This window comes from Astyanax mexicanus, chromosome 22 (assembly GCF_023375975.1).
Source record: "Astyanax mexicanus isolate ESR-SI-001 chromosome 22, AstMex3_surface, whole genome shotgun sequence".
NCBI lineage: Eukaryota > Metazoa > Chordata > Actinopteri > Characiformes > Acestrorhamphidae > Astyanax > Astyanax mexicanus.
The window spans coordinates 27397052-27422868 of record NC_064429.1 but is presented as its reverse complement, the minus strand read 5'-3'; the positions used below and the strand labels follow the sequence as shown (position 1 = coordinate 27422868).

Here is a 25817-nt window from a genome sequence, read left to right as displayed (position 1 = left end):
TAACCTTTGGAGCACGGCTGCCAGCATAGCAGCTAACAAGCTTTAACCCTCTGTCTTTAAGCACTGGTTACAACCCTGGAAGTGTCAGCCTTTTTGTAAAAAGCTAAGTTACCTTAGCTAACATTACTATCCTAGTCCTGTAAAACTCAGATTTATATGAGCTTGCTGTTTAAAGATTCTACTCTCTACACTATATATCTCATTTACAAAAAAGCTTCCATTAGAATGTTCTTTACTGAGTCAAATGTGGTTCTTTCATCACTTTAAATAATTATTTTAGTATCTTACATTTTTTAATTGTACACTAAATAACACAATATGGGACTGACACGTATACAGACAGTAAAAATACAGCAGACCAATATAACCATATTATAACCTATTATTACTGTACTATTGTATTAAACTAAATCTAACCTTTCAGAACTGATGTAAGCCGAATCACCACTGTACTTTTTTTTACACCCCTACATTATGAGCTTAACTCAAGAATGCGCACTCCGTTCCTTCACGGTAGAAAGAAGGCTTTCACATCTAAATGAAAACTTCCATCAGACGGACGATCATCTTAACTGGATATATGGTTCGACGTGGTCAGGGAATGTTCCGCATGGCTTGGCTTTCCCACACGAGGCTGTGTTCTGCATGGTGGATAAAAACAGAGCGGCTCTCATGGCACAGTAATTGAAATTGTTTGGAGCATTAGCTAGAACAAAAAGCTCCAATCCATAACCTCAAATCATTCGGTGCCAAGGCTATCCTGGAGCACAATCCCATTTATCAGAAATCTGATCCTTCACCCAGCTGATGACAGCAAACACACTCACAGAGAGAGAGAGAGAGTTAGAGAGAGAGAGGGTTAGAAAGAGAGGGAGAAAGAGGGTTAGAGAGAGAGAGAGAGAGAGAGAGGGTTAGAGAGAGAGAGAGAGAGAGAGAGAGAGAGAGAGAGAGAGAGAGAGAAATAGGGAAAAACAGACTAAACTCCAGCAGCTTCCACAGATTCTTAAAATAGTTGCGGAATTCCACTCAGCCCCCTAACCGTACCTTCACACATACACACACACACACACAGAGGGAGAGTTAGTTGGAAAAGCTGTAGGAGAGAGTCTCTGAATGGCCAAATGGAACAGAGAAATAGAGAGAGAAAGAGAAACAAGAAAAAAGAAAATTGAGAGAGCAAAAAGAAGAAAATAGAAGAACATCATTCTTTCCTAACAATGAGTTCTGGAACAGTTCTTTTCTGGAATATAACATTATGTGGGTTTTCTATAACATCTAAGCCTCAAAGCCTAACTTTTCTAAAGAACCATCCACTGCAACATTCCACAAGAACCACACAGTCACTTTGACTATTTTCATATTATTCTGTGTTCACACGGTTCTAGAGTGCAATCCTCATTCACACCAGTCTAGATCCCTATTTACACAGTTCTAATGCAATCCTCATTCACACCAGTCTCGATCCTTATTTACACAGTTCTAATGCAATCCTCATTCACACCAGTCTCGATCCCTATTTACACAGTTCTAATGCAATCCTCATTCACACCAGTCTCGATCCCTATTTACACAGTTCTAATGCAATCCTCATTCACACCAGTCTCGATCCTTATTTACACAGTTCTAATGCAATCCTCATTCACACCAGTCTCGATCTCTATTTACACAGTTCTAATGCAATCCTCATTCACACCAGTCTAGATCCCTATTTACACAGTTCTAGAAGGATCTTTTTCATTCTTACAGTTCCATACACCATCTAACTTCTAGATTGAGGTAAACATTCTAGAAAAAACATTCTGGCCTAAAACCTAATTCCCATCTACTTCGTTTTAGAATGCAATCTCTATTCACACTTTTGTAGTTTTTTTTTTTTATCATTCACATTAATCTAGAATGATAAAATTCCTCACACCTTCTAGAATGCAATCTTTGTTAAAAAAAATAGGATGATTATCTAATTTATACTATTATATAATGTTCTAGAATGTTCTCAATTCCACATTTCTTGCTTTCCTCACACAGAATGATCCTCATTCCCTGTCCTAGAACCTAATCCCTAATAATTACACCACTTTAGAATGTAATCTCTGTTTACACTATTCTTCAATTTTCTCACTGTTCACAACACGTAAAAGTGTTCTCCCACATTAACAGTTCTATAATATAATATATATATATATTTACAAGATTCTAGAATATAGTCTCCGTTTAAACTGTTCTAGGATGTTCTCCTCATTCACACAGCTCTAGAATGTTCTCCTTAGCCACACTGTTTTAGAACAAAATCGGTATTTTTACACCATTCTATAATGCAATTTTCTCATCCATACTATTCTAGAATGTTCTCATCATTCACACCATTCTAGAGTAGTTGAACATATTTTTTATTTAAAATGTTTCAGAATGTTCTTTTTCACATATATAATCTCTATAAACGGCTATCCCCTATTCAACGCTTAATAAAAGAAGCCTCTTTGACGCTGGACTGGCTGGGTGTAATGAGGCTCATTACCTCAAATGTGTTTGCCACCTCTGATCTAAATGTTCATTCCTTTTATTTAAACGTTAAATGTTTAATTCTGAACCAGCTGCAGGTGTAGCAGTGCTGCTGTCTGTTGTGTTGCTGCGCTCTGACCTGCAGGGAACCAGAAGCGCTTCTTTAGCCGTGGCTCTGTTCCAGTGAGCCCGTTTTGGCAGCGCTATTCTGAAGCGTGTAGTAGGGCAGCGGAGGATAAGAGGTTATCCAGGGCTGAGGGGAACTCCTGACCAAGAGTTCAACTTCACGGCCACAGTTCATTCCTTTCACTTTCCCAGCCGGCGTCACTCCATCCAGCCACCCCTCTCCTCCCCCTTTCCTTTTTCTCTTTTTCTCTTTTCCTCTGCTGGAGAAAATCTCAAAACACACACCTTACGCACACCTCACACACCTCCCTCCTCCTCCTCTCTCTCTCTCTTAAAACAACCCAATAACTCCCTGTATAACCAATTTATCTTTTTTCTTTATCTTTATTTTTAAGCAATATCTCACAACCATAATGTTACTTTCCCCCGTCCTGCTTGGTAATTCATCAGCAACAACAACAAAGGTTTGAGTTTTCCAAATTATCCAAAATAATTCTTGTCCTTCTCATAATTAATGTCCACTATTGCGGGCGTGCCAAATGTTCCTAAAATTTATTCCTGATTTAGTACTTTCCACATAGTTTCCGAATGAAATCAGCCTACAGCCCCCTCCTCCCCCTCTTTGGGTAAACGGCTGAGGAGTATGGAGTGCACATTTTTCACGTCCATGCCAGCCGAAAAATATACAGTCTGGATGAAGCTACACTGTAAAGAGAACATTGTGAAACGTACAGTAACTGACAGCAATAAGCTACAAACCACAAATCTAAAAGCTAGAAGCTACACGTTGCTGTAGGCCTGGACAATAATTCGATATCGGTATTTATCGCGATAAGAAATGTTTCAATAACGGTGATATCACTTTTGTGGTATATCGATATGTATTATGTACAGAATCTGTCACGGACAGGCGTTTTTTACTGGCGTCAGCTCGCCGCAGAGCCAAACACATTCAGCCCCCATAGCTGTGCTACCTCAGTGCGTGATGACGCAATCACACAGGCACGTAGCCAGATAGGCTAGGCTAGGCTAGGTTAAAATGGCTAGGCTAGGCTAGGTTAGGTTCAGGTCCGCTCCGCTACGCATCTAAAATGTCTCGAAACGGAGCCGGGACGAGCGGATCCAAGGCTAGGGTAGACTCGGTTCGGTCAGCCGCTGTTTCGCTCGCCCATTCGCGCGTCCGCTCGCTCATCCGCGGCTCCGCTCGCTCGTCCGCTCGCTCGTCCGCTCGCTCATCCGTGGCTCCGCTGGCCCAGCCGCGGGTCCGCTCGCTCATCCGCGCCTCCGCTCGCTCATCCGCGCCTCCGCTCGCTCATCCGCGGCTCCGCTCGCCCAGCCGCGGGTCCGCTCGCTCATCCGCGCCTCCGCTCGCTCATCCGCGGCTCCGCTCGCCCAGCCGCGGGTCCGCTCGCTTGCCGCTTTGCTGCAAATTGTGCCGGTGAGTGGAGCCGACAAGCAGCGTAACGTTAATACATCTAATCTGTTCCACCACCTCAAGCATCTTCACTACATACAATATTTTCCTTATACTGACTGAAGCACTTTAATAGATTATGTTGAAACTAAGTTATTTAAAGTTTATGAATCCTTTAGGTTTGTTTATTTGACGTGGATATCATGTTGAATACCTCTTGTATTCTGACTAAAGCACTTTAATAGATTATGTTGAAACTAAGTTATTTAAAGTTTATGAATCCTTTAGGTTTGTTTATTTGCCGTTGATATCATGTTGAATACCTCTTGTATTCTGGCTGAAGCACTTTAATAGATTATGTTGTCACTAAGTTATTTATAGTTGAAAAAGCCTATAGGTTTGTTTATTTGACGGGAAAATCTTGTTGCTTTTATGTATATAAAGGCTTCTTGTATTATATATCCTAGTTAAAACACTTTTGTTTTAATCTGTTAAATTTGTTTACAATGAATAAGAAGCTCTGCCTCTGTTGTCATTTAAAGTTATTTTTATTTGTAATAGTTATATAGGCTTATGTTTGACAGGGATGTCATGTTATTATTTTGCTATATGCAAATAAAATTGAGCATTGATTTATTTTGACTACTTTTATTTCTAAAGTATTAAAGTTTTTTGTGAAAGGAGGTTTCAAAGACTTAAAAAACATTTTTATACAGTAGTAGGTACAGATTTCCATTAGATAGATTGATACAAAAAGTGCAAATACACAGTTAAATAATAATTTAAATTTGCAGTGCAAGCTGCAGAGATTGCAGGGATTCTTTTTCTGAGGCCTTCAAAGTATTTATCGATATCGAAATTATATCGTATCGACCGAAATTTAAGGAATATATCGTGATATAAATTTTGGCCATATCGTCCAGCACTACGTTGCTGTAAAGCTTAAAGAAGAAGCTACAAGTTACTATAGTAAATCTTACAGTGTGCATATGGTACATTTAATCAGAGTACGTATAAAATACTGAATTATTTATGATGGCTGCAACAACTAATCAATTATTAAAATAGTTGGCAACTAATATAATAAACGATTTGTTGGGTCTAAATTATTATACACATAAGTACAGTTGCTACCCTCTAATGTGGGGCAGAAAACCAACCAAAGCCGTGGCAGTAAAGCACCATTAAGTTAATTTAGTAAGTAAAATAAGTAAATTAATTCTATTTTTTCTCTCACTTAATGTTACTAGGGCCTGCTAGAGTACAAAATCAAGATGATTCTCATTTTTATCTTACATACGTTTAGCAAACAACTTAGCATTGGCATTTTTCCCGAGCATTTCTGAGTTTTCACTTCCACCTTAAATTCCACCTTAAATGTAGTGTCTCGACTAGAAGCACCTCCAAGACAAGCTGTAGTTTTAGTGAAGCTAACATGAGCGACAAATTCATTTTTTTAATTCGCTTAGTTTTCCTGTCATGTCTCATTTTTAGTACATTTTTAGCAAGTTTTCAGTTCCACCTTAAATGAGGAGGAGGTTAACACCTTTTTTAGGTCTTTTCTGACTCTGAAATTGCGTGGAAATGTTTGAGATTTACAGTCAATTTTATATTTACGTTACATACACTTGTGTTGGTGTTGTGTTAATAAATATTGATAATAATAAAATAATGTAACTGTCGGGGTAATTCTTCATTTAAAAATATTTTTAAAGACAGTTTCGTTTATTAAATTAATAGCTGTAAATTAAATTGTTTTTTTTTCCCTTTTCATCCAGTTAATGAAAATAATTGAAATATCAAAATAATAGTTAGCTGCAGCCCTAATTTTTAGAGTTAGCTACCTAGTTAGCTAGCAGAGCAGTAACGTTATGGGGAAATGGGGTCAGGGAGTAAAATGGGGTCAGAGAGCCAGAAAATGGCAAGTTAAAGTTATTAATACACTTAACACAAATTAAAAGAAAATAAAGCTTTCAACACCACTTTTTACGTGTGGTATTAGTTACTACCTCTTCATAGACATACTTACTGACTTGAATTACATAAGCTGAAAAATGCTAGCTAGCTTAGCAAACTGAAGTAAACAACAACTAACATATGCCTGCTATTTCAGTTAAATATTACTGTAACCGTCTGTCTGCATGACAATTTAAACTAGTATCAGACTCAACTTAATGTATAAATTGCTTATTTTGATAATAATATGCTTATTACCTACTACCTAGGGAAGCTATGTAGTTAGTTAGCAGAGCAGCACCTTATAATGCTATCAGGGAGCCAATAAACCAATAAATACCAAATTGAAGTTCATTAATACACTTTACCTAAATTAATTGAGGAAAATAAGGTTTTCAACACCATTTTATCCCCTTGGTATCAGTTACTACATTGATGTAATAGGCAAAGACAAAGCCTGGCTGTTTACCACTTGAAATACACAAGCTAAAGAACATTAGCTTAGCATGAACAAGCTGAGGTAACGAACACTAGCATACATCTGTTAAGCTAAAAGACACAACAAAAATGGCTGCCTTTTACTTCACATTTAAACTACATATGCCTTAAGTATCTGAATGGCAAATAATGGAACATAAAGCATTAAACACAAATACATATTCTTGTTTAAACAGCTAAAAAAAGCAAATTGCTCCAAAATTACATTATTGTCTTTATGGTAGAATTCACCTTTCACTGAATTTCATTCTTGGTGATTTTAATCAATGAATCAACCTTTATTTCCACTCGGAATACATTGAGGGTACCCCTCATTTTTTAAGCAGCCGAACCTTTATAAAAAAAATTAAAAGGACTGAAAAATAACCTTTAATTATAAAAACAAGCGAACAATAGAATATTAAATTAAGAAGAAATAAAATAATTCAGAATAAAAGGATAGGCAGGCAGGTTATAAAGTAGAGCAATAAAAAAAGACATAAACAATTAGAATACTAAAATATAAACATAATTAAAGAAATAGAGGACTAAAATAAAACTAAAATGATAAAAAAGGTAATTGATGGAACTAAAATTAATAAATAACAATAATAGTAAATGAGTATAATAAGTATAAAACATAAAAGGACTAAATAAATGAAATAAAAAGGTAAAATGCCAAAAATAAAACCAGCAATAAGGCAAACAAAGAGATGAAATTAATAAAAAAAATAAAAAGACAAAATAAAAATAAAAAACTCAACTATACTCAACTCAATACTCAACTATAATGATTTACAGATCTACAGTAACATGCTGTATACAGTTTCTATAGTAAGCATTAGCTCATTATACAGTAGTAATGCCGTGAAAACTGCAGAAATTGCATAGATTGCGGCCAGCGTTAACATATGACGCGAGAGAAAAGAGGGATTATGGGTTAAATCGGGTGTGTGTGAAAGCATGTGAATGTGTGTGTGTGTTTGGAAAAAGAAAGCAAAGCCCCTCATATATATCAAAGCAGGAAAATGGCATGATTAACACTCCTGGAGTGTATGGATGGCATTTTCCCCTCTGGAGATGGATGTATGGGGAGATTAATGGAGGGGAGATGGAAGACGAGGTCTGGTGGTAATAAACACCCTGTACAGTTCCTTCCACAGGAAAAACGAAGGAAAAGCTCACAGATATTTCACAGATTTCTTTTTTTGTTTTTGAAGTTTTTGACATTCAGAGTTTATGCCATCAGATCAGGATTATATTAAAAAACCTTCTTTATTCTCTCTAACTCTCTCTCTCTCTCTTTTTCTGTGTCTCTTCATAATTGGATTTGTGTGATCATGATTACTGAAATTTAGCAGAAAATTAACTTATAATGCTTAAAGCTGTGTTCAGAGGTGCATAATCTGATTATGCATGAATTCTACACTGTCCACATCCCTATGCTACAATATAAACCTTATACAATAAACCCCATATAATGCCACTGTTGTTTATGTAAACCATTCAAAATTAGCACAGTGTGGTATGAGGTGGCATGGGGGTGGGGTATTGATTAAATAGATATAAATAGTTCTGGTTCTACAGTAATATTACATCTACATCTACATCTATAAGGCTGAACCAAGTTTGAACCGATAATTCTCTATACATTTACACACATTGGATCACACATTGGCTTATTGGCTCACATGCCTGAGCCACATTTCACCCACATATGTGTTCAATGTGTTGAATCTTTGCACTTTTAGTGCGCTATTTTTTTGGGACACAGACCCTGTTTTTAGTGTTGAATAAAGGTGGGACAATATATCGATATTGTAATATATTGGCGCTCTAAACTCTTTAAGACTCACCCCGCAATTTGACTAAAGTTACTAAAGTTACTGCTTTATTACTCCACATGATGGCGCTATAATTAAATGAATAGGGTAAATCTGCGGTGAAGAATATTGCTTGTCATATTCTGTGAAACTGACACCAATAAATCCATAATTTCTGATATTTTATTTTATATGTTATTTTCTTATTTAGGAGTATTTTATGCTCTTTTGTAACAATATACTGAACGATGCCTTGAATATACTGAATATATCAAGAATCTCAGTATTGTGATATCATTGTTATCGAGGGGGCAACATGTGATAATATTGTATCACGAGAAGCCCTTTGATTCCCACCCCAAGTGTTGACACATAATCTAATCTTATTTTAATTAGGGCTGCAACGATTAGTCGATATAATCGACAATGTTGATCAGTTTAATTTGTCGACTACAAATTTCATTGTCAACTAATCGTTAATTTGTAACAGTACTGCATTACACAAAGTGATGGGGACAGAAGCGCAATGGGTGATGGGTAAAGGCTCACTCACACAGGTTACACTCAACCTTTTCAAGTTTTTGTCTCCAAAAGTGCCCAAACACAACAGATTACATAGTCACTCACTAAATATCAGTACTTTCTATGTTTAAACAACATTCAGACATTTAAATGGCTTTTAAATCTCATAATCATCTGTTTCTACTGTTTTTAGAGATGGAGGACATGGCAGAAAAATCAGTGACTAATCGACTAATAAAAAAAAAACATCATCAGATTAGTCGACTATCAAAATAATCATTAGTTGCAGCTCTAATTTTGATCTTAACTAAAAACTTTTACTTTTCATCAACCAAACACATCGAATCCCTTACCAAAACATCTGCAATGGCATATTGTTTTCTTTTTCTTTTTTCTTCTATAGGTTTTTGCTATAAAAACAGGATTTTTCAGGTCTCTGTAGTGTATATTTGTCTCAGAACAGTCAAGAAATGTAGATAAAAATCTATGCCCAGTTCTCATTAGGTGGGCTTCCTGATCTGAGGTCCATAGAACCATAGATACAACAACTGATTTAACAGGGTAATCAGATAAACAATATAAAACTATTATTGTTCTCATTACAGGGAATTTCTACATGAGGGAAATAATTACATCCAATGAGTAATTACAAGCACACACACACACACACACACATACTCTACCACAATGAATGCAAACCTACAAAAACAAAGCACGCTCACATACACATCTGCACAATTACACACACACACACACACACACATACACACACACTCAAACACATCGTTTATTCTAGTCAGGACATGTAATGGAGTTCCAGCCCACTGCATTAATTACAGTATGTTTACACATGCCTAGCCACACAGCAGTGGAATCAAAGTGAGCGACTGGAACAGGTAAACAGCCCCCCTGTACAGACTGTACGCTCACACACACACACACATGTACAGCTCCCGCATCCTGTTCCTCGCCTCCTTATTGTTCTTCTATGACTTCCTGCTGAGCTGTATCATACACACACTCCCTAGTATAAACAACACTCCAGAAAAAAGACTGTGCCAGTCATCCAGCAAAACAATCCACGCCATATCAGCAAATAGGACAGCAGCAAGTGACTAACACACACACCATCTAGAGAGCAGTGACAAAAATATACACACATATACATATATTAATAGGGATGTGGTTATTTTGTTAGCCTGAGACACATTCGAAATGCTTAATGCTGAATACCAGCCATTATTTATCCAGCTTGATCTGATCTTTGTGTCTGTTGCAGCCACATGGTTCAGATAATACAGCTCTAGAAAAAAATTAAGAGACCACTTCAGTTTCTGAATTAGTTTCTCTGATTTTGCTATTTATAGGTATATGTTTGAGTAAAATGAACATTGTGTTTTTTTCTATAAACATTTCTCCCAAATTCCGAATAGAAATATTGTCATTTAGAGCATTTATTTGAAGAAAATGAGAAGTGGCTGAAATAACAAAAAAGACACACAACTTTCAGACCTCAACCAATGCAAAGAAAACAAGTTCATATTCATAAAGTTTTAAGAGTTCAGAAATCAATGTTTGGTGGAATAACCCTGCTTTTTAATCACAGTTTTCATGCATCTTGGCATGTTCTCCTCCACCAGTCTTACACACTGCTTTAGGATAACTTTTTGGCTCTTGCTGCGAAAAGAAATTCAAGCAGTTCAGTTTGGTTTGATGGCTTGTGATCATCCAGCTTCCTCTTGATTATATTCCAGAGGTTTTGAATTTGAAATCAAAGAAACTCATAAGTGGTCTATTTTTTTCCAGAGCTGTATAGAACCTTTAATAAAGCAATAGAGCATCAGTATCTCAGACCAAAACAAGTGCATTGCATTCAGCCCAGCTTCCCTCCAAGCACACACAAACACAAGGGAGCATATATGCTTGTGTGAAAGTATTTATGTATGTCCACCAGTTAACCCTTGTGTGGTGTTCATATTTTTGTTACTTGTTTACTTTGTTACTTATATTTAATTTAGCAAAATTAAGCAATTTTACATTAAAATGCTTTACACATGCTTGCTTCACCTAAATTGCAAGCAATATAAACAGCTTACATGGTTAATATTTGCCCTTTACCTTTCTTATGTTACATTTCTTTTAAAAAGTGCTACTCTTTTTTTATTAGTTTTTTAATAAAATGTAAAAGAAAATGAATTAAACTCAAGATATGAGTAGAAAATTTGTTTAGTTTCAAATTTACAAATGAAGCAATGTTTATTAGCCCTTGGCCAAACATACTGTATGTAATATAAATGTGTGTGTGTGGGGGGGGGGGGGGGTGTACAGTGTGTGTTTATCGAAAATGTGTTTTGATATATGTTTTTCACAAAAAATGAGTCAATGCCAATGAGTTTGAGTTAGAAAAAATATTTTTTTTGTATCATTTGATGAAAAATGAAAACGGGTCCCACAGACCCCAACACCACACAAGGGTTAAGAAGGAGAAAGGGAAACAAACAAAGCATGGGTAGGTGGTGAGACTTGAGACTTTCTATGTAATGTTGTATGTAGCACCTCTTAAGCTCCAGACCAGCAACAGTGGTGGCCTACTTAGTCTCAAACATCTACCACACCTATTTACAAACTTATAAACTTGAAACTCCTACACGAAAACAATAAGATCGATGAACAACAGAGCAATAATGAATGATTCTAGGATGAGAGCGCAGAGCTGAACCTTTGCAAGTAAAAAATGCACTCCTGCAGATTCAGTATGAAAAAGATTCATTGTTCAGCCAATATTCTAAAATCCATACTCATCTTTAACGCATTTGATGCCTCGGAAAGTGCTCCGAGCAGCAGAAAGAGAAGGTCGAAATGATCGGTCACAGGCTAACATGCTTTAAAGTGCAGCCCCGGTGAACACTACCCCAGAGACACCTCAATCAGGCTGAAAGGAAACATACCCACATAAAGGAACCACACGGAATGCATAGCACCATTCAGCCGCTGTCTTATCTTTCCAGCCCAAGACAAAGAATAACAATCCGCAACACTCTTCTCACACAAAAGCCTCTGAAAGAAAAGAAAGTAAAGAGCATGCCAGAACCTGGGGCCATGTGTGAATGGAGTCATAATGTTGTTTTGAAGAGGACATTCTGTACATTTTCTTCTATTCTCTTGGGTCCACTTAAGACTATTGTGTGGTGTTATGTACCATTTTCCAACTTCAACTTTATAGCTGAGAATTAAATGGACTGAATTAGTTATTGTGCCTTTAATGTATCTTTTATGGCATTGTTAAAAGAATCATTTGAAGCACCTATATTATTAAGCATGCTTTTACACCTATACCTAGTTTAATCCAGACCTTCAGGGCTTTTTCCTTCCTAAAAGTCTGGATCAAAGTCTAAACCAAAGGTTTATAGGCATACCTCCAGACATTCTTTTTCTTCTTCTATTGTTTAGATTTTTAAAATGAAGATTGTGTACAACTTCCTGTAATTAAAAAAAAATCATATTGCAAAGTAATTTACCCACAGTTCAGTTGTCCACCTTTTTGGCTGGACTAATTTTTTATTTTTTTTTCGTGGCACCTTTCATTCTATATTCGTTTAAAATCGAACAAAAATGATGAAGACTAAGACTGGCTGTCATCACTCAACATCAATCAAACAATAGAAGAACAAAGAAGAACAAACACAGTACTGTGTTCAAATCCAACACCTCTTCATGTACATAACACTTTTCTACTTTTAAACTACTGGGCTAAATGGTTACTCAGAGCTCCAGACTAACATGGTCCCACCGTCCCGTAAGATTTGCACGGGATTAAAGCTCTTCAGGGGCACTAAATCTGTGTGTGGTAGGAAAATACACAAATAAATACAGTGACAGTAATAGAAAAAAACTACAAAAAATATGTATTTTGGGATGAACGATAGAGCTGCATTGTACATGTTATTGTTTTCTTTTTTCTATGTGTTGTGTTGCTAAATCAAGACCAGAGTGTGCGTTTTGTTAAAGCTATCAGACCTTTGCTGTTGTTCGACACATCTGATCTAACAATACTGTTCTTATTTCACAGAGTTGGCATGTTAGCATGCTATAATGCAAAACTGAGCATACTAACTAAATGTGAAAGGGATAACTGTGAGTTTTCCTGACAGCTATAGGACTCATCCAACATCACTACCTCAGCGTTAGCGCGCTAACTACAGGTGTCAATCTGCATCGCTACCTCAGCATTAGCATACAGGCTATTAGCTATATCCCACATAGCTAACAGCATGGGGAAATATCACTACCTCAGCGTTAGCAGCATTAGAAAAGCCCAGCTATCCAATGAGCAGATCCAAAAGTATTAATTAATTACTGCCACCAAACGAGTCTGTGGATCCAAATAGGGTTATCTATGCTGAGAAAACCTGGACTAAAATTGGCTGACATCACTTAACATCAATCAAACAACAGAAGAACAAAAAGGACCAGTACTATGTTCAAATCCAACACCTCTTTATGTACAAAACAGTTTTCTACTTTTGGACTGCAGGGCTAAATAGTTACTCAGAGCTCCAGACTAACATGGTCCCACCGTCCCTTAAAATTTGCACATGGGACGAGACTAAAGCCCTTTAAAAAGCTTTCAGGGCAGTAAATTTGTGTGTGGTAGAAAAATACACAAATAAATACAGTAACAGTAATGAAAAAAAATATATACATCTTGGAAAAGGCACCAGAAAGGTAACCCCCCCCCCCCCCCCCCCATGTTAAGAACTGTGTTCAGATATGCAGTTAAAAAGACTTCTAGACATTTATTTTTTAAAACACACAGAACTGAATTTACATGATTCAGGCCATTTAAAATAGGAAATGAGGGATTTTTTCCCCCAAAAACAAAGAGAAGCCAAGATCAGATAACCATTTCTAGCTTTTTCTGTGTTTAATAGTGGGTGTGGACGTATATGTAGCAGCAAATCCTTAATCCTTCAATGGAAAGAGTGATGAAAGAGTTTTCTTATGAAAGTGTGTGTGTGTGTGTGTGTGTGTGTGTGTGTGTTGTGGGCGTACGACAGGACTCTTTCTCTTTCTCACTTTTCTCTCGTAAATCCACCCACTGAAGGATCTGCTCTAATGAACGGTCAGGAACAGTTAGTAAAGCTAATTAGCTAAACGCATACAGAGTTTTTCTCTTTGCAGTGTAACGGCTCCAGGTCTTTCAAAACAGACCATACGTCTGAATTCACACCCTTCCATTAATTAACCAGCGGACCTGTGTGTTAACCTTTAGGAGAACACACACGCAAAACACACATACACCCTGTTAGCGACGTATGTCGCGTCAAAACCGTGACATATACATCAAAGGAATGCACTTCAGGCGCAGAGAGAGAAATAGTTTTTTTTTTTCTCGTGAAAGGAGCTGTAGCTGTCTCCTCCATGCCTGTCACATCAATCATCAGACAACGTCAAGAGCGAGGAGATGCAGGAAAACTCTTTCTCTTTATGGCTTACGTACTGCGGTAAATAATGGAAGACATTCAGACTATAAATACCAACATGGCGTCTGAAAACGACCTCATTTTAATGTGATGGTTTTTAGCCAGAACAACAGGAACGGAAATTTAATGGATAAATGAAAAAGACCCATCGGAACAATTCTGACACATGCATAAAGAATCAGTAATTAGGTTATTATGCACAAATTGGAGCCAGTTCTTCACAAGCAATCAACATAAATTAATGTGAAATTACCACAGCACACCAGAAATGGGCTATAAAATTATAATTCAAAATTAAAAACACTATAAAAAAAACTGGGACAAAAGTAGGACAGATCATTTACTGTTTACTGTAAAAATGACTATAAATACTTTTCATTGCTGTTGGGACGTAGAAAAATCAGCAAAATAACAGACTTTTATTAGAAGGAAAGAAAAGTTTTCACTTTTAATGGAGTTTTTAGGATAAAACAATTTTGTTCCCAGTCATTTTAGAGCATTTCTATTGATCCATTCTTTTTAAAATTGTGAAACAATGTAAAAAATAAACTGCGACATTAACTGAAGTACTTAACTGCTTAATTATCTATATACAATTTCACAATACACATGACATACAGCTCTAGAAAAAAAATAAGAGAACACTTAAAAATTATGAGTTTTTTTATTGAAAAACCAAGCTGAACTGCTTGAATTTTTAAACCAGGAGTGGCATAAATTTATCTAAAAGCAGTGTGTAAGACTGGTGGAGGAGAACATGCCAAAATGCATGAAACCTGTGGTTAAAAACCAGGATTATTCCACCAAATATAGGTTTCTGAACTCCTAAAACTTTATGAATATAAACTTGTTTTCTTTATTTAAGGTCTGAAAGCTCTGCATCTTTTTTTGTTATTTCAGCCATTTCTCATTTTCTGCAAATCAATGCTCTAAAACACTATATTTTTTAGGAATTTGGGAGAAATGTTGTTCGTAGTTTGTAGAATAAAAAAACAATGTTCATTTTACTAAAGCATAAACCTATTAATAGCAAAATCAGAGAAACTGATTCAGAAACTAAAGTGGTCTCTTTATATTTTTCCAGAGCTGTATATAAACAGATACGTAAACAGATCACGAACAGTGGTACCTCAGGTGACAGCTTGGGAACGTCCACATGTGTTATATATGTTGTGAGGTGTTATCTTGTGAGTGAGACTGAACACTGAGTAGCACGCTCATGACAGTGAGGAATGAACTAATGATTAACTTATCAAATTTAAGTTTAAGTGATTCCTTACAGTCCAAAGTACCACCCACAGTGAACAGTAGCACAGCGGTGATGTGATAATGACTGATCGTGAACATCAGCATCTGGCTAGATTTGACGAGCAACTCTATTAACAACTATTTCATAGAAAAGTGCAGCATTTCTTAGCTTCTATGGAACATGGCATAAGTCATGGGACATGACACTAGTTCATGTTACTTGAGATTTAGAATTTTAATGTAACGAGTGATATGAAATATGGTAAGGTGGTGTTTTTCTCATTTTTAAGGGAAAAAAATGTGAACAGCATTTTAATAAAACCCATTAACGTAACATAAACCAAGTGAAAGATGAGCAGCATACTTTCCATTCTTCTAAACACTGACAGCTGTATTTGTATTGCTCAACATTCCCCTAAAAAGCATATCAGTAGGGCCATCTTGTCTGTGCAGTTTCCAATCTGGAATGTTCTGAACACGAGATGTTGACAGACGGAGCTACTGTTGCACCTTCACGTGAAAAACACACTTTTCTTGGCTTGGAGTCTGAGACTAGTGGACTGTACAGATATTATCACCTCACTTTCAAAGCGGTCTGAAGTGTTTCCTATTTCGGTGTGTAAACACTGATTCAGCAAAAAAAAAAAAAAAGACATACCACATGTCATGAACTAGTGTCATATCCCATGGGTGTCATATCACATGTCCCACCTGTCTGGCAACCCCTTTGTCCAAATCCGAAAAATTCTGATAATTGCCATGAGCACACTGGCCACTGTTCATCCTCACTCACGAGATAACACCTCACAACTTAAACCCTATCCGGACGGGATAAGTTTCTCAGGTGGGACATCTGTGAAAAATATTTCACACTTCTACTCAGTGATGAATCTCTTTCATCTGGACTGCAATGAAAAAAAAAAAAACAACAGGAGGACCAGTCACATGATATGGAGTTCAGTAGCTCCTCCATTTCCACTCCCTGTTGTGTTATTAAGGTGGATCACTGTGGAAACGCATGCCCAAAGTGTAATTACGGTGCGTGGCAGTGGACAAATAGCTATTTTATTAAACGTGAGGTGACGAAACTCAGAGATGTGAGTTCGGACGGGACTTAAATTACCGCAGGACCACGGAGTTCAGCGATAACCCAGCCTGTAATTTCAGTGGACGTCTGAGAAAAACACATACATGGTCAATACGGACAGAAATTAAATCACATAGTATCCCCCGTAAAAGAGAAAATTACCTTAAACTCACTGAAAAACTAATCCCGTCTGGATAGGGATTTACATACTAAAAAAACAGGTGTGGGCATTTCCAAGCGGTCCCCTGAGGTAAGTAAGTAAAATTATTATTATTATTTATACAGCACTTTTCACAGACAGTAGTCACAAAGTGCTTTACAACAACAGGTTGACAGAATAAAAATATACAATCACCTTTATGAAACAAATACAATAAAATAAACCACAAACAACAAGAGAAAACACAATGCTGCCAAGTACATTATCCAAATGCCTGTTCAAAAAGGTGAGTTACACTTCACAATTAATTAATTTATACTCCTACCGCATGACTAGCATGTCACTATATGTACATAGATACACAGTATTAAAATTTGTTTGCTAAAAATCACCACCCTCTTTTTTTTAAAAACTATATATGAGATTGTAAATATATTTAGTGCATTTGTTTTCCTTAAGGGCCTGGGCAGTTTACCACATAAAACTACAGAGCTTAAATGGTAAAAAAAATGGGGGTGTTCTAAAACTTTTGACCGGTAGTGTACATTAAACGTTACAGATGTTTTTGCAGCTTATGTTCTCTTTGGAAGAAATGTAAGTAATTCAAGTCTGTAATTGGTTTAAACGAGCCCCTAGCTATTTCTGCATTTCAGCACCTGGATATGAACCCGTCTGAGGCCAGACGTCACCTTCTCAGAAACTCTCAGCCTCTCTTTAATCAAATCCTTTTGTTCCGTGGACTGTAACTGTAGAGATCACACCTGTTCACACTTCAAATCCACGGTAGTTCCAGGGCCCCACTGCTGCATTTACGAATTAGTCGGCGTGTATAATTTGATGCTCTCCGGGGAAAAGGAACGCCGGGCTTTAAGGGCATCAAAACCTCCAGGAGATCTTATCTCCACATCTGACTGCACTGGTTTCAGCCAGCAGCACTTCCTGCAGCACAGACCCAACATGTGCACGCTGGACCAGGAGGAGGAGGGGTACTGGTACTTCAGCTTATAATGCAGAATATAAACTAACAGAGTACGTCTGTTTTTATATTTTTCAATAGAAATTCCTGGATGACTGTGTAATATAACCTGAGACCAGCTTTATTAGAACTCTTGAAAAACAGGATATACAAAAAAAATACATATTAGATGAGATTATAAATGAGCCCCTTAAACCTAAAAGGCCAATATGAAATCACTAAAATTAGTAATATTAATACATTTGACATTTTGTACAGAAGAATGCAGAGAGGGGCAGAAGTACAGAAGTACAGAAGAGGCTTGCTGAAATAGTATATGAATAGCAACTTTTAAAGATATGCAAATACTGAGGCATTTTGTCTACTGTCTATGTGTCAAATGTCATGATATAATTTCATGTATCATGACATTATTTTAATTACATTTTTATTATTTATTTTTACATTTTAACACTCTACTTTAGCACTACTTTGGATTTTTTTTATTAAATATATATTCATCTTTTTACAATATTTTTTATACATTTTGAAATCACTTTTTACAAGTGTAACAATATAATATATAATAAATTATTGAGTATACTGTCACAGACACAGAAAATCCTTATACTTCCTTAAAGAAAACTTTACAGGAGCATTTATATTTGTCAGTAAAAGCATAATTAGTCTAACTTAATGAATTGCAGTGTTTTGAATAAAAGTATGTTTGTATTCAGTTTGGGATAGTATCTGAATAGGACATATCACTACTCATGCATTCTGTCTGTGATCATGTGCATCACGACAAATATTGTGTATTGTGAAAACGACTTTAAATATTATTATATTTTTAAAATATCTCCCAGTTGTGTCATGAGCAATACCCTGAAATACCGTGCCATATCACTCTCCCCCAATTATCACAGGATACTATTTTTTGCTGTTTTTAGCAAAAGAAAAATTTACACTGTTCTCATGTTCCATTAAATATCTATTAAAGACTATATCTACAGAGATTACAGAGATATCTGTTCAGTATCATTTATTTTACTTTAATCTTGGATATATGAAGATATTTGAAGTGCATTATTAGTATCATGACATTCTGGATCATTGACTAAATTTGATAAAAAATATATATTTTTTTATATTTCAGTTAGGGGTGTGCCATTTCATATCGAATGCAATAATAACATTTAATGTCCACCCCTGGTGCACATTATTATTTTGGAAGATATTATGGCTACTTTCCATTGTGTTACATTATTAATATTTTATACAAAGCAGTCTTGGTAAGTTATTGTTGTTTACCAAATAGACAAAAGTTTACTAAATGTTACTAAATGTTGAAACTGCTATACTATATATTATTTTAATAGACTGTGTATTTTGTATTTTGCAGTAGTATAAATTCTTGTCAGTTATTTGTCAGTTTTGTTTCGTGTAGCCAAGAATAACCTGAAATATTGTAATATTAATATAGGGACATATCGCCCATTCCTTGTTACTACATAAGTCTTAAGATTAACAGTATATTATAGAATAATATGCCTACTAGGGTCCAAGTGTTTAAAAAAAGTACCATACACATTCTGCTATGCATTTTCAATACAAAACACACAAACATTAAAACAATGACAATAAACACAATTACAACCTAAAAAGTCCACTAAAATAACAGTTATAATTAATAACAACCACGACCCACTATCACTCGAAAAGACCAGAAATGAAGCTCTATATCCAATACTTCCACTCATCTAAAGGTCAAGGTTACATCTTCAAGATCAACACAGTCTAAACTGGTAATTTTGCACCTGGTAATTAGACAGCTGCCCCTTTCATTAACGAGCCTCATATATAGACACAGACATAAACATATTAGGCCATTACACTGGCTGTGACCCAACGCACTCCAGACAAAGCCCAGAGCGCAGCCAGGACACTAAACACAGAAGCCTCTTCAGAGTGACCGCACACACACACACGACAGGGTGTTTACTCTGACATAAAGTCAGACGGAGCAGATGAGTGGCGGCGTGCTACATTCTGTTGGTCTGTCTCAAAGCCAGGCTCCAAATGCCAAATCCATTAGCTCAAAGTGAATTACAGAGCGCAGATCAGATATGAATAATCCCCTTTACAGCAGAACCAGTGCAAACGGGGAAAGACCAGCCAGCCCACAGACAAGCCTTTTATTATGCTTTTAATGCTTTTTAATGATACACTCTACTATAACTGAGAGCTCAGAGTTACACAGGGGTGAAGTGAAGGTGCTGAGTGATGAAAGCTACTGTTGATTCTGGTGTATCAGTATTGGACACACAAAAACAACACGTGTTGCGTGATACTAAAACACATGTTACGTTACGTTTTGTGATCTGTTACTTTTAAGTCACTGATGCAGCAGTGAAACCTACACCAGTCAAGCCATAACATTACGACACTCCTTCTCATTCAATGCTTTAATTGAACGTTTTTTCCTGCATTGTTAGGAAAATGAATACTGAAGTCGTCCAGATTATGAAGGAACAAATAAAGGAAAAAGGGATTCGCTTCTCAGGGGGTTCTGGGGTAATTTTCTCTTTTATTGGGAGTCCTCCGTTATTTTATTCCCCTCCGGCATGACCATATATGTGTTTTTCACATACGTCCTCTGAATTACTGTTTTTCGCTAAACTCCGGGGTCCTCCGGTAATTTTAGTCCTGTCTGGAAGCACATCTCTGAGTTTCGTCACCTCATGTTTAATAAAATAGATATTTGTCCACTGCCACGCACCATAATAACACGTTGGGTGCGTGTTTCCACGGAGATCCACGTAAACACAACAGCGAGTGGAAATGGAGGAGCTACTGAACGCGATGTCATGTGATCAAGAAAGCCAAAAACTCACTGGTCCAGAGTAGAAGTGCTAAATATTTTTCACAGGCATCCCCCTGAGAAACTAATCCTGTCCGAAAAGGGCTTTAGAAGCATTTAGGGGGTTCTTATCTGGGTTGATGTTAACTTGTGGTTTCCAAAAAAATTATCATCAGATTAATCGACCACCAAAATAATCATTAGTTGCAGCCCTACTTCTAGATATTGCACCATCAGCTGTGAGTTGTTATTATTATTGAAAAGTGGAAGTGGAGATAGGATCCACAGCAACTCTGACATTGCTTCTCCTGTCCGGTAAAATTACAGAGCAGGGTATCTGAGTGCTGTGGAGAATAGTGATAATATGTCACTAATCACAAACTGCAAAAGCTGCAAAGGAGGAGCCATTCCACACTAACGTAAATTAATCTGGAACGGGGAGGTGTAAAGTAGAGCTGGGCGATTAATCGATTTTCTCTGAGTTTTAATTTTCACCACCGACGCTCCCCTGAGCTTAGCCCTGCCCCTCTCTCCCGCGCGCAGCCCCGCCCCTCTCTCCCTTTCCTTGTTCATTTTTTGGAGTTCATTTGTATCATTTCTAACATATTTAGAGTGTTTTTTACTCACTTATTTTCTCTCTCACAATGTTAATCCTTTACAGTTTCAAAAACATGTATTATGCAAATTAGGCGATGACGTCATTTAGCGACTTCTAGGAGATTTTATTTAAATCGAAAATCAGATTTTTTTTTTGGCCGTATCACCCTGCTCTAGTGTAAAGTGTTGGTGTCCAAATATTTGTTTTTACATAGTGCTGTGCGATATGACGATAAATATCCCTATCGTCTCTACAGTAATTTCATCAATTATTCATGCAAACACTTTGCATACACTCGGTTTATATAAGAGATAATAAAGTAATCTTCGCAAAAAAAAAGCTTCATAATGTGGTTTTGCGACATGAGGCTGCTTTACGTTATTTGACGGACACTTAAAAAAATGTTAATTGAGTTAATTTTGATAACTCAATTTAAAAACCTGTATAATTAAAAACAAAAAAAAAAAATAGCTACTGCATCTACCTCATCTGTTTTCATTTGATACATATATATAAATATATTGCTGCACTAAAATGTAGTAATTCTCATTTGTGAAAGTTTGGTTCAATGTCACTTCGAAATAAAGTTGGAAAAAATTTAAGCAATGATCTTATTTTGCCATATTTTTCGAAGAATAACTGAAAACATACACAAATTTAGAATATCATGATATATATCGTTACCGTGATACAAAAAATTCAATTTCGTGATATTTGTACACATTTCCTTTCTGAAAAAAAAAAAAAAAAAAAAAACAGATTTCTGTCTGGTTAATGTTTAAAATAACCAGAACAGAACTAAACTGTCCAATCAAAACAATCCACCGCATTCTGACATTCTTTAAACAGCTGTCCAGGAAACACATTAACTTCATTACGTGATATCATGATATATTTGGATAGGATTGCGCTGTTTAATTGTATCTATCCCACCCAGCACCCTGGGTTTATGAACACCAGCAGTTCAGCAATGCGTGTATTCGGCATGCACGGCTCTGTTACAGGCCTAGTAGAGTTAAGTACACCAGTCCATAGTGCAAAGGGGCAACTTGAGTGTTATCAATGAATCAGTGCATACAGTTCCACAGAGCAAATCATTAACAAAAAAGGCTTTTCAGTGTATCGCAGATAACCTCTTCGGTCCCTCACGTGGCCTATTGCTTTAGATTCAAAAGGCCTGCGGTGGTGTTGAAGTGCAGGTTCTTGAGCAGCAACTGTTTGCAAGAGTGAAACAAGAGAAAGCTCCAGCGTCTACCCACCCTCTCCCAAATGTGTGCGGGTATGTGTGTGTCTGGGAGTGTGTTTGTGTGTCTAAGAGTGTGTGTGTGTGTGTCTGAGAGTGTGTGTGCACGAGGTGTCACTTTAAACCAACTTTCTCAAGTGCAGTTTGGCCCGTCTGCACGGCCCTGTCTAGGAGGAGTCCACGCGGCCTTTGATACGGAGCCAGACAGTGGCTGGAGGGGTGTCTGAGAGACGCTGTCACTTTAAGCAATTAACTTTCCCTTTAAAGGCTCCCTAATAAAACTGACAGCTGCAGAAATTCACAAAGGGACCAATCACCTCCTCCCAAACACAAAACTGCAGCGCCGTAAACCAGGCTGGTCCCCTTTTATTGGGGTGGTCCTGAACACCTCCGACCCTACAATGAGCGCCTCTATACTTCCCATTGACGCCCATGGACTTGGAACTCACTGAAGAACTTTTCACTCAGCGTTTCCCACTCCGAGCAGCCATATAGTGATATAAGACTTATACATTGTACATAACATTACGTCACTTTGAAACAAACAGAGACGGCGTACTGATTGGTATCAGTATATATTGGATATATTAGATATCAGCAGAAAGTGCTGGATAAGATAAGAGGAGAAGGATGATGGACAAGAAAGAGAATACAACAAGAGAGTCCAATGCTATGTAATGTAACAATTCTAGCCTGAAATGTGTTACTTCCTGTGGAGAGTGTTCGAGTCGTTTAAGTAGTTCAAGCATAAAAGCCTTTTTCATAAGTTAAGCATTAAAATTCTGTAAATTTAAAAAAGTTTTTTGAAAACTATTTTTCATTGTACTTGGAAGATTATACCTATTAAACGTGACCTATTATATTTTACATCATACAAACAAGTGTTTTTGTAGGAATGGACCAGTAAAAATAAGTGGACCAAAATAATCTGGAATAAAATCTTCTTATATTAGCATTTATTAAATTCAGTAAATTTATCTGAACAATTCCAAAAATAAAAGGTTTTCTGATTCTAGGCCCACTGGACATGAACCGAGATCAATGGCACATGTCTTTTTTAATAAATAAGCTTTCATTGTTTGTTGATAAACATGATAAAATTGTAAAATTGTACATCTTCCACATTACCAAATTAATAGAACCCTGCTCTCACCATAAAGCACCAAAACTGACCATCTCAAATAGTGAATAGCAAACTAGAAAGCATCGTGTGCACTGCATTTCTTCCTATGGAGTATTTGAGTAGTTTATGCATGATAGTCTATATTTAGATCACCAATTAAAGTGAAGTGTTACAATTAAAACAAGTTAAAGCATAAAATCAATGTCAATTTCCTTTCCCAAAAAAAATGTTTCCTCATAGTCTAGTAAATTAGATCTGATCCATGGTGCACTGGAAATCCATGGATATCAATAACAAATAATTTAATAACTAGGCTAATACATCTTACATGATAAAAAAGAACAGCCTTCTTCATTACCAATTAATTCAATCCTGCATCGACCATAAAGCAACAAAAATGTAAACATAAAATGCTCCGAAACAAATTGGAGGGAATTTCCCCAAAAAATACCATAACTGAAACTTGTAACTGCGACTGATAATAATGTACACAGTGTATATACTGTATTGTATTATAAAGAACTCTTATGAAGTTTGATATTGATTTCTAATTTTTCTGATCACAGCATGGATCAAGCATGCTGATGCTGACTAAGGAGGAACAGTGTGTTACAGCTGGGACATTCTCCATACTCTGGCAGCCTGATTAGTGAGGTTAACAAGGACCTCCGAGGTCAAAACTGAGGTTAAGTGTGTGATCACTTCTGGACCAATGGGATAATTTTTGACAGAATAAAAAAATCTTATCGTGCTAAATAGCAATATTTATATACATGCACTAACTATGCTGCACTAGATATTATGCTTGTCATATTGCCAAGAATATAATTATTGCTAAAATACACTGAAATATTGTAATATTAGTTTAGAGCCATATCGCCTACACCTGGTTTCCACCTAGTTTTTAGACATTTGAGGAGTCATATCGGTATTTCAATTACGAAGGATATATTACAATAATTGATATTAAATAAAATTAAACAATATACAGCTCTGGGAAAAAAAATCAGGTTTCAGTTTCTGAATAATTTTCTGATTTTGCTACCAATAGTTATATATATGTTGGAGACAATGAACATCGTCGTTTTATTTTATAAACTACAGAAAATATTTCTACCAAATTCCAAATAAAAATATTGTAATTTAGAGCATTTATTTGTAGAAAATCAGAAATGGCTGAAATAACAAAAAATAATGCAAAGAAAACAAGTTCATACTCATAAAGTTTTAAGAGTTCAGTATTAGGTGGAATATCCCTGGTTTTTAATCACAGTTTTCATGCATCTTGGTATGTTCTCCTCCACCAGTCTTACACACTGCTTTTGGATAACTTTATGCCACTCCTGGTGCATAATTCATAATTCAAGCAGTTCAGTTTGGTTTGATGGCTTGTGATCACCCATCTTCCTCTTGATTATATTCCAGAGGTTTTCAATTTGGTAAAATCAAAGAAACTCATCATTTTAAGTGGTCTCTTATGTTTTTAGTTGCTGAAAAAACCCTAATAATATAATAAGAGTATAAGTAAAATCAATAGTAGCAGTGTTAGTAGAGATAATAATAATAGTACCCTATATTAAATTAAATTAGTTTACGTTGAGTAACATTTCTTTAAACGTCAAAGACCAACGTTATAACACGTAGCTTTAGCTAGCATTAACATTAATTTTAGCTAACATTAACTTTAGCACAAACTGCTGCCTCTTTAGCCGCGTTAGTTAGTTAACTAACCCCCCCCGAGCCGGCGGTCGGTCGGGCAGCGCGCGCTCCGGACAGCAGAACTTACCGAGAGACAGGAACGGCTTGGTCTCCATGTTTAGCTCATTCCTTCCAGCGCGCGCTCCGTCCAGCTGAACACTATACGCTCCTCGCGAGGCTCCGCGCGCACACAGCTGAATCCGACAGGAGCGAGAGAGAGAGCGAGAGCGAGCGGCAGCGCGAGCCGTGAACTCCGCTGTCAGCGCGCGCTCAGTGCCGGGGCTGAGTCTGAACTCCGCTCAGCTCCATCAGCTCCGCTCTCAGCGCGCTCGCGCTCAGCCCCGCCCACCGCCGCTCCGAGGGGCTGGGGCCCACTGCAGGGGGAGCGCCGAGCAGCGACTGCGCATGCGCGGTGAGACTGAACAACAACAACATCAAGAAACTTAATAACTTAAGATATTTTTCCTTTTGTCTTTTTATGATATTTATAAGACTATTATATACTAATATTCTATTATTTTGTTATCTTATTACATATTATAATT

At 36.8% G+C, this 25817-nt stretch overlaps 1 protein-coding gene across 1 annotated transcript in view; it reads right to left on the bottom strand.

The window, feature by feature from the left end:
- The window catches only part of rxrab (retinoid x receptor, alpha b), a 104449-nt gene extending 78856 nt beyond the window's left edge, over positions 1-25593 (bottom strand). Inside the window, exon 1 of the mRNA XM_007243872.4 lies at positions 25361-25593. Within this exon, the coding sequence (XP_007243934.1) occupies positions 25361-25388 (28 nt within the window). The 5' untranslated portion in view covers positions 25389-25593. The remainder of the gene's footprint in view (positions 1-25360) is intronic.
- Between the last annotated feature and the right edge of the window lie 224 nt (positions 25594-25817).